This window comes from Mercenaria mercenaria, chromosome 1 (genome assembly GCF_021730395.1).
Source record: "Mercenaria mercenaria strain notata chromosome 1, MADL_Memer_1, whole genome shotgun sequence".
In the NCBI taxonomy this organism is placed as follows: Eukaryota; Metazoa; Mollusca; class Bivalvia; order Venerida; family Veneridae; genus Mercenaria; species Mercenaria mercenaria.
The window spans coordinates 88,246,874-88,260,551 of NC_069361.1; the positions used below are offsets into that span (position 1 = coordinate 88,246,874).

General features: G+C 36.0%; 1 protein-coding gene across 2 annotated transcripts in view; it reads left to right on the plus strand.

Moving 5' to 3' along the window:
- LOC123531376 (uncharacterized) overlaps nucleotides 1-9,963 on the plus strand; it is a 29,242-nt gene extending 19,279 nt beyond the window's left edge. The window contains exons 5-10 of one of the 2 annotated variants that reach the window (XM_045312281.2): nucleotides 3,276-3,404; nucleotides 4,032-4,109; nucleotides 5,295-5,388; nucleotides 7,110-7,180; nucleotides 7,518-7,612; nucleotides 8,935-9,963. In XM_045312281.2, the coding sequence (XP_045168216.2) occupies nucleotides 3,276-3,404; nucleotides 4,032-4,109; nucleotides 5,295-5,388; nucleotides 7,110-7,180; nucleotides 7,518-7,612; nucleotides 8,935-9,914 (1,447 nt within the window). In that variant the 3' untranslated portion in view covers nucleotides 9,915-9,963. Of the gene's footprint in view, nucleotides 1-3,275; nucleotides 3,405-4,031; nucleotides 4,110-5,294; nucleotides 5,389-7,103; nucleotides 7,181-7,517; nucleotides 7,613-8,934 lie in introns of both variants that reach the window. The other variant, XM_045312272.2, reaches the window with a different exon arrangement.
- Nucleotides 9,964-13,678: the final 3,715 nt, after the last annotated feature.

Consider the following 13,678-nt stretch of genomic DNA (forward strand, 5'->3'; position numbering starts at 1 on the left):
TGGTCTCAATGTTTATCTTGATGATATCTAGGTCATTTTTGAAACTGGGTCATGTGCGGTCAAAAACTAGGCCAGTAGGTTTAAAAATAGAAAAACCTTGTGACCTCTCTAGAGGCCATTTTTTTCATGAGATCTTCATGAAAATTAGTGAGAATGTTCACCTTAATGATATCTAGGTAAAGTTCAAAACAGGGTCACGTACCTTCGAAAACTAGGTCAATAGGTCAAATAATAGAAAAACCTTGTGACCTCTCTAGAGACCATATTTTTCAATGGATCTTCATGAAAATTGGTCAGAATTTTTATCTTGAAAATGTCTAGGTCAAGTTCAAAACTGGGTCACATGAGCTCAAAAACTAGGTCACTATGTCAAATAATAGAAAAAACGATGTCATACTCAAAACTGGGTCATGTGGGAAGAGGTGAGCGATTCAGGACCATCATGGTCCTCTTGTCTTGATAATATCTAGGTCAAGTTCAAAACTGGGTCACATGAGCTGAAAAACTAGGTCACTATGTCAAATAATAGAAAAAACGACGTCATACTCAAAACTGGGTCATGTGGGAAGAGGTGAGCGATTCAGGACCATCATGGTCCTCTTGTTTAAATTTTTGTACGGAGTTTTTTCCCCTTAAATTCCAGGAATTAGTATATTTTTAGATTTTCAATATTTTAGGTATTTTTCTAACTTTTTTATTATCAGTCCTATGTAAAAAATAGATACATTTTTCTGTTGTAACATGGGTCGGTATGACACTTTTTGTATTCACTTTTGGTGTATCTCTAATATTAGAGATTTTTTTATATTTACCTCATCCCTCATTCAGGGCACATAATTATACTAGTATTACTTATATGTGGAAGCCCAGGATGAAGTACTACAAAGACGAGTAAACTTCTTTTTAAGTATTAAGCTTTTTTGACATTTTTAGCTCACCTGTCACAAAGCGACAAGGTGAGCTTTTGTGATCGCGCGGTGTCCGTCGTCCGTCCGTCAGTGCGTGCGTGCGTGCGTGCGTCCGTAAACTTTTGCTTGTGACCACTCTAGAGGTCACATTTTTCATGGGATCTTTATGAAAATGGGTCAGAATGTTCACCTTGATGATATCTAGGTCAAGTTCGAAACTGGGTCACGTGCCTTCAAAAACTAGGTCAGTAGGTCTAAAAATAGAAAAACCTTGTGACCTCTCTAGAGGCCATATATTTCACAAGATCTTCATGAAAATTGGTCAGAATGTTTACCTTGATTATATCTAGGTCAAGTTCGAAACTGGGTCGCATGCCATCAAAAACTAGGTCAGTAGGTCTAAAAATAGAAAAACCTTGTGACCTCTCTAGAGGCCATATATTTCAAAAGATCTTCATGAAAATTGGTCAGAATGTTCACCTTGATGATATCTAGGTCAAGTTCAAAACTGGGTCACGTGTCTTCAAAAAGTAGGTCAGTAGGTCAAATAATAGAAAAACCTTGTGACCTCTCTAAAGGCCATATTTTTCATGGGATCTGTATGAAAGTTGGTCTGAATGTTCATCTTGATGATATCTAGGTCAAGTTCGAAACTGGGTCACAAGCCATCAAAAACTAGGTCAGTAGGTCTAAAAATAGAAAAACCTTGTGGCCTCTCTAGAGGCCATATATTTCATGAGATCTTCATGAAAATTGGTCAGAATGTTCACCTTGATGATATCTAGGTCAAGTTTGAAAGTGGGTCACGTGCCATCAAAAACTAGGTCAGTAGGTCAAGTAATAGAAAAACCTTGTGACCTCTCTAGAGGCCATATTTTTCATGGGATCTGTATGAAAGTTAGTCTGAATGTTCATCTTGATCATATCTAGGTCAAGTTCGAAACTGGGTCACTTGCCTTCTAAAACTAGGTCAGTAGGTCAAGTAATAGAAAAACCTTGTGACCTCTCTAGAGGCCATATTTTTCATGGGATCTGTATGAAAGTTTGTCTGAATGTTCATGTTGATGATATCTAGGACAAGTTCGAAACTGGGTCACTTGCCTTCTAAAGCTAGGTCAGTAGGTCAAATAATAGAAAAACCTTGTGACCTCTCTAAAGGCCATATTTTTCATGGGATCTGTATGAAAATTGGTTTGAATGTTCATCTTGATGATATCTAGGTCAAGTTCGAAACAGGGTCATGTGCGGTCAAAAACTAGGTCAGTAGGTCAAATAATAGAAAAACCTTGTGACCTCTCTAGAGGCCATATTTTTCATGGGATCTGTATGAAAGTTGGTCTGAATATTCATCTTGATGATATCTAGGTCAAGTTCGAAAAGTAAGTCACGTGCCCTCAAAAACTAGGTCAGTAGGTCAAATAATAGAAAAACCTTGTGACCTCTCTAAAGGCCATATTTTTCATGAGATCTGTATGAAAATTGGTCTGAATGTTCATCTTGATGATATCTAGGTCAAGTTCGAAACAGGGTCATGTGCGGTCAAAAACTAGGTCAGTAGGTCTAAAAATAGAAAAACCTTGTGACCTCTCTAGAGGCCATACTTGTGTATGGATCTCCATAAAAATTGGTCAGAATGTTCATCTTAATGATATCTAGGTCAAGTTTGAAACTGGGTCACGTGCCATAAAAAACTAGGTCAATAGGTCAAATAATAGAAAAATTTTGTGACCTTTCTAGAGACCATATTTTTCAATTGATCTTCATGAAAATTGGTCAGAATTTTTATCTTGATAATATCTAGGTCAAGTTCAAAACTGGGTCACATGAGCTCAAAAACTAGGTCACTATGTCAAATAATAGAAAAAATGACGTCATACTCAAAACTGGGTCATGTGGGAAGAGGTGAGCGATTCAGGACCATCATGGTCCTCTTGTTATATTATTCCAAGTATTTTTAAGATTACTTATGGTTGCCATTCTTCTGTGACAAGACCGTATGGTGGGGTATGAGTCACTCCTGTGACAGTTCTAGTTCACTCAGTTATTGCCCTTTAATGATTCAGCATTAGTAAACTATAGTGTCTTGATAGTCAGGAGTATTTCTCAGCAACCACTGGCAGGAATTCAGCAAAAATTCAAAGGATGCTTCACTCTTAAGAGGAGGTGCGCATATTTTCTTCATGTTCCATTGGAATGATTTTTCAATGAGATATTGCCCTTTGATTATTCAACATTAGTAAACTATATGTGCCAAGTCAGTGAATTCCACTTCTGTTCTTTTAATATGCCATAATCATATTTCGGGGAGCATTCATCAGTTTTACCAATATTTTCTCGTTCATTTATGTTATAAAAAACATTTTCCAGAGTTTGCAGTGGAGATGAGACAGAATTTTTTTTACCATCTCGTCAGGTGATCGAGTACCAGCTGGTGATATTACAGGGTGCTGGTGCCCTGCTCCGTCAGACTGTGCAATATTGTCAGAAGTCATTCATGTATCCTTCCATCATCTTATTTCTATCTTTATATTCAGAGATCTAATTGTTTATGTATTTGCTCTTATTATATATTACAAATGGAAGTGCCTTGAACCATGCTAAGCATATCTCAGTTCACACGGAAAGATTGTCAAAAATCTATTATTTGAATGTGGCTGCCTTTTTTGTCTTATTTCAATAGTTTGGGTCTCTGTGGCCAAGTGGTTATGGTCGCTGACTTAAAATCACTTGCCCCTCATCGATGTGGATTCGAGCCTCACTCGTGGCATTGAATTCTACATGTGAGGAAGCCATCCAGCTGGCTTACGGAAGGTCAGTTCTACCCAGGTGCCCGCTCGTGGTGAAATAATGAACGGAGGGGCACCTGGAGTCTTCCTCCTCCATCAATGCTGGAAAGTCGCCATATGACGTAAAATTGTGTCGCTGCGAAGTTAAACCCAACAAAATGAAAAATAAAAAAATATTTCAATAGTTACATGCTTCTATATTGTTTGTACCCTTTTTGATGTGTTGAAACTTATTCAAAAAATTACATGCTGTTTTTGATATGACAGCTCTTCATGTAACCCATCTTGTCCAGTTTTGTTCCTTTTGTATACAAGTATTTACCTTAACATAATATAGACATGTGAGACAACATTTAGAGTTGGGCCATATGATACCTCAGAACATAGCCCTGCTAGCTCTCATCTCCAGATTGTGGTATGTATAATTAGGTCATATTTAAATTTGTTTCAGTACACCTGAAAATCGGTATTAGGAACTCACATATATCAATATTCTATTTACTTACTGCTGAAATTCTACCAAAACATATCATTTGATTTGAGAAAAGCCATATTTCCACAGGGCTCCCTGAGCTTATTTTCAGATCATGGTAAGTTAAATTCCTACCCGATAAGATAGATTAAAAACTGATAAGGTGTAATATTTTTATGGGAGTTCATCAAGTCTGCCGTGATTGTCATAGAATTTGTTTTTCAGATGTTTTTAGGTGGTACTTGTCATTCATTGCCCATTTTTACCATGATGCAACAGTTCATTCCATGTTTCATGGTGTTAAAACTGTATGATACATAATCTTCTGCTTCTAGATACAGATACAACTTTTCGACTCGATTACTCCCATTCATACCATACTAATTAATGTATTTCTTTAGAAAATAGTTCCAAAATTGGCCTTTGGAAAGCATATCAGGTGTATAAGGTTTAAAGTCACTCCGTACTGTTTGTTGTCAAGGACGTCACATGGGAAGTACTTGAAACTGAAGGTTACTGTCATTGATTACAGGAAATCATATGTATGTCATTCTGAAGTGTCTGTATGTAGATTTTAGGGATGGGTATAATCAGAAAATTGGTTTCTGGGTATATCATGATACTGCAACACCATATTTGGAAATGTATCATAATATATAATTTTCTAAAAATTGACATGTCAAATGAATGGTAAAGTAAAGATGTAGAAATTTCGAAAGTTGTTGTCCTGTAACAGCTGTTGTTATTTTTTAAGTTATTGTGATTCTTGATATATTGTTTCTTGGTATCCTGAGAGTCCTCCATGGCCAGGTGGTTCAGGTACCTAATCTGAATCACATGCCCCTCACCACTGTTGGAGGCAAAACCTGGGGTATAGAATTCTTTCATGTGATGAAGCCTTCCAATGGGCTTAAGGAAGGTCAGTTGTTCTATCTTGGTGCCTGCTTGTGCCTGGAAAAATGCCTAGAAGAGCACCTGGGATCTCCCTCCACCTCAAAAAGCTGAAAAGTCGCCATGCAACCTATAATTGTGTCAGTGTAGCATTAAACCAAACAAAACAAACTTCGTATTATATCATCATCCATTAGTTTGGTCTGTATTACGCATTACAGCATTGTTTTCTTTCAGGTATGTGTGTAACTCTCTAGGTCTCTACGTATGTAAATGGTATGGAAAGTTGTACTCATGTCTGAACATCTTTAGATATACAGCTGTACCATGGGTATGTAATCTTGTGAATTTAGTGTATACTAACTTGTTTTAGGTTGGATGTGAAATATATTATTCACTCTCAACACCTCATTCGTCATGGTATCCTACCTATATTGGAAAGACAGAAATTCCAAGCTATGTTTAATTTACTTCCAACTGAGCATAAACTTGCAATTCTGATTATGTGTCTATGTTAAGAGTAAAGTAGAAAAATACTGTTTCACTTGGTTGATATTAACTGTTGTGTCAGCTTTAAATGGTAGTTTGCATTTTTAAAGCTAGAAAATTGATGCATTTTACACTTAGTGATCAGCATGCCATTCAATAAGTGTTTTATTACATGACATGAGAAATTCAAAAATCAATTTTTGCAGTTTTATTTTCAAATATTTGACCTACTAGCCCTGTATATAGACAGGTCATATAGTATAAATTATGGATAAGGCTATTTATAATAAAAATGATCAGTTAAAGGAATGTTCTGTACAAAGTTCATATTTGAAAAAAAACAACAAAAAAAACAGTAATTAGAAAGCTTCTGTTAACTTAAAATAAACATGTTTGCTTGTAATATAATAAGTATTTAGAATTAATACTACCACTGAAAAACAACATTTAATTGTGACAGCAGCTCTACATACAAAATGTACACATTTTATATAGCAATCTGATAAAAATTATCTCTTAATGCTATGCTTTGGATCTGAATACAATGGATGGAGGGTCATGTTCAGAGCATTGCTTTCAACATTTTGAAACTGAAAGTAGAATCAGTATAATTCTGATTACAATAAATAATGGCTGTGCCCTCATGTTTTTTCTTTGCAAAGAAATGAAATAATAAAGCAAAAAAAAGTCCAAGCATCAAATATAATTCTTTGCTCTGGTCAAAACAAAGTATTTGTACCGGTAATACTTCATCTGTCGATGGCATTTAGAAGGTTGAGCCAAATGCTTGTTGAAACAAGTTGTCTGATTGGTTCAAATAAAAGTAGATTGGTGGAAATAAAAATAGCAATATCAGAAATCCAATTAAACATAAAGATGACTTCGAATGGGTCGCCATTAGATCTTGCATTTAGGAAGATGGAGTACTTTAGTCAGTTTGTTTTATTTACTTAGCAAAGCTGAATATAAGTGAAGCTTTTCTACAATTAAAGGTGTAATCTAATGATTTACTAGTAATATGTTAGTGAAAGATGTGCTTGGTATATGTTTAACATCATAATTGAGCCGTGCCACGAGAAAACCAACATAGTGGGTTTGCGACCAGCATGGATCCAGACCAGCCTGCGCATCCGCGCAGTCTGGTCAGAATCCATGCTGTTCGCTTTCAAAGCCTATAGTAATTAGAGAACCTGTTAGTGAAAACAGCATGGATCCTGACCAGACTGCGCGGATGCGCAGGCTGGTCTGGATCCATGCTGGTCGCAAAGCCACTATGTTGGTTTTCTCATGGCGTGGCTCATATACTGTTTTGCAAGAAGGTAATGTACGTATAAGTAGTTCTTAACCTTCAGCCTGCTGGTGGCAACTGATTCTGCCTTTGCGACCAGTGCAGACCAAGATCAGCCTGCACATCAATGCAGGCTGATCATGGTCAGCACTGTTTGCTATTCAGTCAGTAAATTTTCAGTGAACACCTCTCCGAATAATAAATGGTACTGCCCAAACTGATTAATGGACCAGTCCATTTTAGAAAGGTTAACATGAATATGATTTTAGTTGCAGAATGAGGAATTACCAGAAGATCTTTCAGAATGGTTAACTGAATTATTTGGAGATGAGCCACTACCTGAACAGTATGTACATAACCATTCTCTATCCTGTATTCACCCAGGAGTGAAGTCTTTAATGCTGTCAGTTTTTATGTGTGGCATATTTTCTTTGCCATCTTCTTAGTTGTTATGTAGCTATTAATCTAGAAAGATGATGCTGTGTTTAGAGAACTTTAGCAAATTATACCATTTTGAAATAAACAGAATTTATCGGAAATTTATTGACAAATAAAGGAAATAGGGAATCTGGCATAGACGACTTTGAGAACAGAGTATTTCCCTGTGTGCTTTAGTACAAAGTCTTAAATTATAATTGAGTTACATGCAAGTTTGTTCTTGGTACATTTTGATGTGTTTCTAGAGACTTGATGAAAAATGTTAAAGTTGAGAAAGAGAGTGGCAGTTTACCACAAAGTGTGGAATTTCTGGAGGCAGCCTATCAGGAAGATCTTGGAGGTAAAGCATGATAATATAAATATTTTGTTGAGTCATATTTTCAGACAATTATCTTTAAATATTGCATTACTGCATGACATTTAAATCAAAGCTTCTTTTATAACTGGGTTATGGTACTTGGATCATTATAGAGCAGTCACTTTGGTATTTTTGTGTCCAGAGCAGAACTTAAAAACTACATGCATCAAAGGTGTTGACTTGAAACTTGAAATATAGGCAGGTGGTGATGAGACGATCTACATTATATTTTTCATTTAGGTATCCTGACACCACCAATGCATGCACACGCCCTGCTTACCCCCCCCCCCCCCCCCCCCACCACACACACACACACACACACTCCCAGCAAAAAAAAAAATCTTTAAATTTTGCTTTTTCTTAAAATTTTGCATCTGTCCTCCTTTGATATAACCCTTCGGGTGTATATTGCTCGCTTGGCAGAATTCTTGTTCCGGTACAGTGAAACAATAATCATTGAGAACAAAGAGAATGAGCAAAATTCTCAAGTTAGTCATGGTTTCAAGGGACCAAAAAAATCAGCCTACATGTAGGAAATTTTTTACTAATTTCATTGGAAGAAATGATGTTTAAAATAACACACTTGTGACATTTTCAGACAGCATATTACAAACATTATCTTAGTAAGTAAATAATTAAAGACATTATTTAATGTGGCTACACATTTGGTTTCCCAGTCTTCTTGCATATGGGCCTCAGAACATATACAGGTGATGAAACATTCAACAATACATTAACTCACATAGTAACTACTATTTACTACTCCAGTAGAATGATTCACACATTATGATAATCAGACCAACAAGTTAAAAAACAAATATTTATTTATTCGTTATTGCTATCATTCTAACTGAAAATATTCAACAACTATATTTTGGTACACAGTTTTAGGATATTGAGGAGAGTAGGGTCAATCAAAGCATTGCTAACTGATATGCCCCTTGACCTAGACAAATGTGAACACTAGCATTTGTTGTAACACTCAAGATTATAACACAAAGTACTTCCATACTTTGGAACTGATTCAAATGAAACTTCATGCAAGTCATCACCTTGGACTGTAAATTTGTATGACATACCTTCTTAGGGTCAGTTATGGCATTTCAGGGTTATGTGCCCTTAGGGCATAGAGAAAATTTCTTATTTTCTCTTATAGAATGTGCAGAACAAAATGTAATTGCAGAACTATTTATCACACTAGTTTATATTGTAGATATTTCATATGAATATTTTGTCAATATTCAGTAGATGTTGTTACATACATTTGAATGATAATACAGCAGTATCACTATTGTTTTATTTAGAACCAATACAGAGGAAACATTTAGTTCAAGAGCCATATCTCCTTCCAGACATTGAATCATCAGGAACTGAACATATTCTTTCCAGTAGTAGTAAAAGGAAATTTGAAATAGACACTGTAGAAAATGGGGTAAAACAAACTCCAGTAGGAAAGAAACAAAAACTATCTGTTGGTAACAAAAACACTGGTTTTAAACCAGAGACAGAGAAACAGGAATCTACAATGAAGTATGACATTGATGAACCGTCAACAGATATGGCAAGTAAAAAGAGAGAGAAGGAAGAACAGCTGAGTGCAAACTTAACAGACACAGATACTGTAGATGATAAACTGACTGTAAAATTACCTGAAGTAAACATAAGCAGTATACAGAGTATGATAGCACATTTGGAAACTGTTCTCCTTACATATGAAGATGTTGACAATTTTGTCAAGCAAATTAAGTCTGGAACATTCGAGGTATGTGGAACTTGCTTAAATTTTTCCAAAGTGGGAAAGAAAAAGATAATGAAAAAAATATACATTTTGTACAGGTTGAAAAATCTGATGAAGGATAAAGATTCATCATCAAAGACAGAGAAAATATTCTTGAAAAAAGTGAGAGGATCTTTAAGTGAATTATTGGTGAAGCACAATCAAACTACATTGGGAGAGGCAAAGAAAGAGAGAACTGTGTTAAAATCTAGTCAGGCATTAGATGTTAAAAATAGAGACATGTCTTTCTTACCTCAAGGTAGTGAAATGAATGTATTGGAAGATGAACCACTAGATGTGAAAGAAATCAATGATGTGAAGGAACATGTAGAACACCAAAACACTGTTAAGAAGAAAAGAAAAAAGAAGAAAAACAAGATGAAAACAGAACTGAACAGTAATGCTTTGACTGAAACAGAGTGCGTTATGAAAACGAAGGACAAAATTCAGACTGCTGTAAAAACTACTTCTTCTAAAAAGAGGAAAAAGAAATCAAAGAGAAAATGAATGATTAAATACTTGATTTGTATGTGAATAAATTTAGTTATACCCACCATATTTGTTTATTCCACCTGTTTTGAACACGCGTCTGCATTGAAAAGAAATCTGCTTAGTCGAAGTAAATGTGTCACACATTTCATTTCTACCGTACAAAGTATAAAGAGAGCTTATCTACTCTCCCTTGTTACTACATCTAAAAAATTTATTGAAAGTTTTCATGCTCTTTCCATTTCTAGCTCAGTTGATCTTTTGTGACATCTCACTGTCTGGTTCGACATCCACACTTTTTTCAACATATTCCTTGAAACTATCTGATGGAAGTTGATGAAACTATGCATTGATGTTCCTCTGTCAAAAGATTTTCAAACGGTTCTCCTCTGCTGAACATAGGAACTGTCAGAGCTAAAAAGTAAGTCGGACCTAGAGGCCACATTTTTAGTGCACCTGAACCTAAGGCATAGAGTGAGATATTTGTGTAGATGAATGGTCTGGTGTCCATAGTCAACAATTTACATAAACATCTCCTAATGTAACTACTCGCCAGAAGCACACCAAATTTGGTCTAGCATGAATCTCTCTCGAGTTTGTTCACATGTCTCAGCTTGACCCCTTTTAGCCACAACTAAAAAGGAAATACCTTTAAACAGCTTCTCATAAATAGCTTGATGGATCTTCAACAAACTTGGTAGATAACATTTTTAGAGATATAGAAACACCTTTAAACAACCTCTTCTCATGAATCATTCGATTGTTCTTCACCAAACCTGGTCTATAACATCCTTGTACAGACTTTTCTGAATCTGGCTTGTATTGTTCCATTTGGCCCCTAAAATAGAAAAAGCTTTAAACAACCGCTTCTTGTGAACTGTTTGAGGGATCTGAGAGCATAACAGAAGAGGAATTTGTAATAACTCCCAACTTTTGCTTTACTTGATACCAAAATTATAATAACAGACATTTTTCACATGAAGGGACATGTCTCTAAATGTCGTCCATGATGGCCTGTTAAAGGTAACTGAGTAAATTAGTGTTTGTCTGGAGTATGTTGTGACCTATTGACCCCAAATAAAGTGATAAAGGTCATATATAGACAATAAGATATCATCTTTAAATTTTGTTTGGTTAAGTGCCATTTTGCAACAGTATTTCAGTGATGGAATGGCGGGAAGTTAACCTAACCAGGGTTTCTAGATTCCGTACTAGTACACAAGTAAATGCCAACTTATCCACATGAATCCGAGGTGGAAAGTGAATGACATCTGACACAATGTCTTTATACTAAATGGCAATGAAAAGCTTAAGCCTCATTTGCCTGAGGATCAAACTTGCGACCCCAAAATCAGATTGAGCTAAACAAGGAACTGTCATCTTCTGAAGTTCACAGCATGAACTTTTTTGTTGACTAAAGCCTTTGCAAGCTTCTGATCAGAAAACAGTTTTTAAGCCTCAAAACCAACTGAGACTGACCTTTGACCTAATGACTCTAAAAAATAAGAGGTCATATACTACATACAGTTGTCCCATAAGTTCTCCAGTCATTGACGGGAATCAGTTTTTTGTGACCTTTGACATACTGACCCCAAAAACAGTAGGGTCATCTACAGAGAATGAACATAAAAGTTTGCAGAAATAGGCCCAAGCAAACTCTGTTGGAAACCATTTTTATTCTACTCTCCAAAGAAGATTGTATGTATTGTACTACCTGTGTTTGTCTGTTGGACCCACTGCTGGTACACTGGTTTCTGACCAATAGCTGGAGAACAGTTTGGCCTACATTGGTCAAACTTTAAAGATTACATTACTGTTTTGTACATCACTAGGTCAAAGGTCAAGGTTACAATGACCAGCAGACTGAAAACTTGTGTCCACTAACTGGAAAAAGCTTTGGCCTATGGTGGTCAAACTTCATAGAATGGACTTGACTAACCCAAAACCTGTACTGATCGTTTACTGACCACATGCAATTATCCTATGAAGTTTGATTGGGGTAGGCTCATTGGTTCACTAGTAATTGATAGGATGCCTACTGGTCTACTAATGTTTGACTCTTAAACAATAGGGTCATCTTAAGTCCAGTGGATATCAGATAATAAAATCATTTTAAGCGAGCATTGACTGATAAGGACCATAATAGGCTGAATAGCAGCCTTGAAGTTTCATGGTTAAAAGCATTCTCCACTAAATTTTCAGTCTCGAGGTCACGGTGACCTTTAGTAAAGTTTGAATGACAAACTGCAATAGAGGTTGTCTACATACACAGACAAGTGTGCTTTGTAGTTTAATGGTCATATGTCCAAATGCCCACTGTGACAGACAATTGGCGGAAAACTATTTTCAGTATTGATGTCACCTTGAAACAATAGGATCAAGTCTTTGTCACTGTGATCTTAGCATTTGACTTACTGACCCTAAACAATAAGGATGATCAACTAACAAGTCACTTAAGGTTGTAGGTCATAGGCTAAAGTATTCTCCAGTTATTGATCATTCTCACATGCTAGATGTCTTCCATCTTTGTCCAACCTCAGGTGGGCGAAAAAATGTCTTGTTTCATTCTCAAAACCACTTAAAAATTGACCCACAGACCCCCGTAACAATAGGCGCGCCATTTATTAACCTCAGGCAGCCATCTTAGCTATTGAAGATCTAATACCCTAGCGATCTGAAACTTCAAGTAGCAGGTATAATGCATGTTTTCTGCAGAATGCTGAGAGACTGGAACCAACATATTCCATGTGATTCTGCAGAATGCTGAGAGACTGGAACCAACATATTCCATGTGATTCTGCAGATGCTGCAACAATAACAGATATATATCCACATTTTTCTACTATATCACGTGTAAAAAAAAAATGTGTCTATATAATATGGCGATCGGCGTCACTAAATATCTGAAATGCGCAGAACGACCGTAATACGTTTACGTTATCCCACACACATATGTAACAGAGAATTAGCGCGAGAATCTCTGTTAATTAACATAGTCACGTTTTCTCTCCCGTTAAACGGCAATTTAATGCTAGAATCGACGTTAACAATATTTTTTTTACTGTGCCTATGCATTTTAAAGCTAGAAGGCAGCAATTACGAACACACCATTTCGAATATGAATTCGGTATTTTGTCATTTTTACTGCATATTTATAAGACCTTAGTTCATTCTTTGATGTTTGGGTAAAAAAACTAAGCTCTGCAATATTATATCGTGTATGATATTTACACATGACGTATGGCTTAATTGTATTTAACTTTTAAGTCCTCGGTATTAACCAAAGTATTTTGAGAATGTATTTGCACAACGTCTGTACTTGTGTCAGCACAACGTCTGTACTTGTGCTAACTAAAAGATTTTCTCCTGTTAGGTCACGTTAACCAAGTATATTATATATAGAGCTAATATTCAATGTAGATAATTTGTAAAGAGAACGTGATCACGCTGCATTCATGTTACCCTGCTATATATTTCTAAAATGGACTGGTCCGTCATTCAATTTGGGCAGTACCTCTTGTTATTCAAAGGGGTGTTCACTGAAAATTAACTGACTAAATAGCGAACAGTGCAGCTGCACTGGTCGCGAAGGCAAAATCACTTAAATGTTAAGGACATCTCCCTTTTCACGGCCAAATGTAAGCGTCGAGCACCCAGAAGAAAGTTAGTCACTGATTTCTAACACTGTAAAGTTTAGTTTAATCATATTTTATTGCTATTATAACAACAATAATTGTACATGCACAAAAATAAGCAAATGGGCCGAACCACAAGTTCTTGTA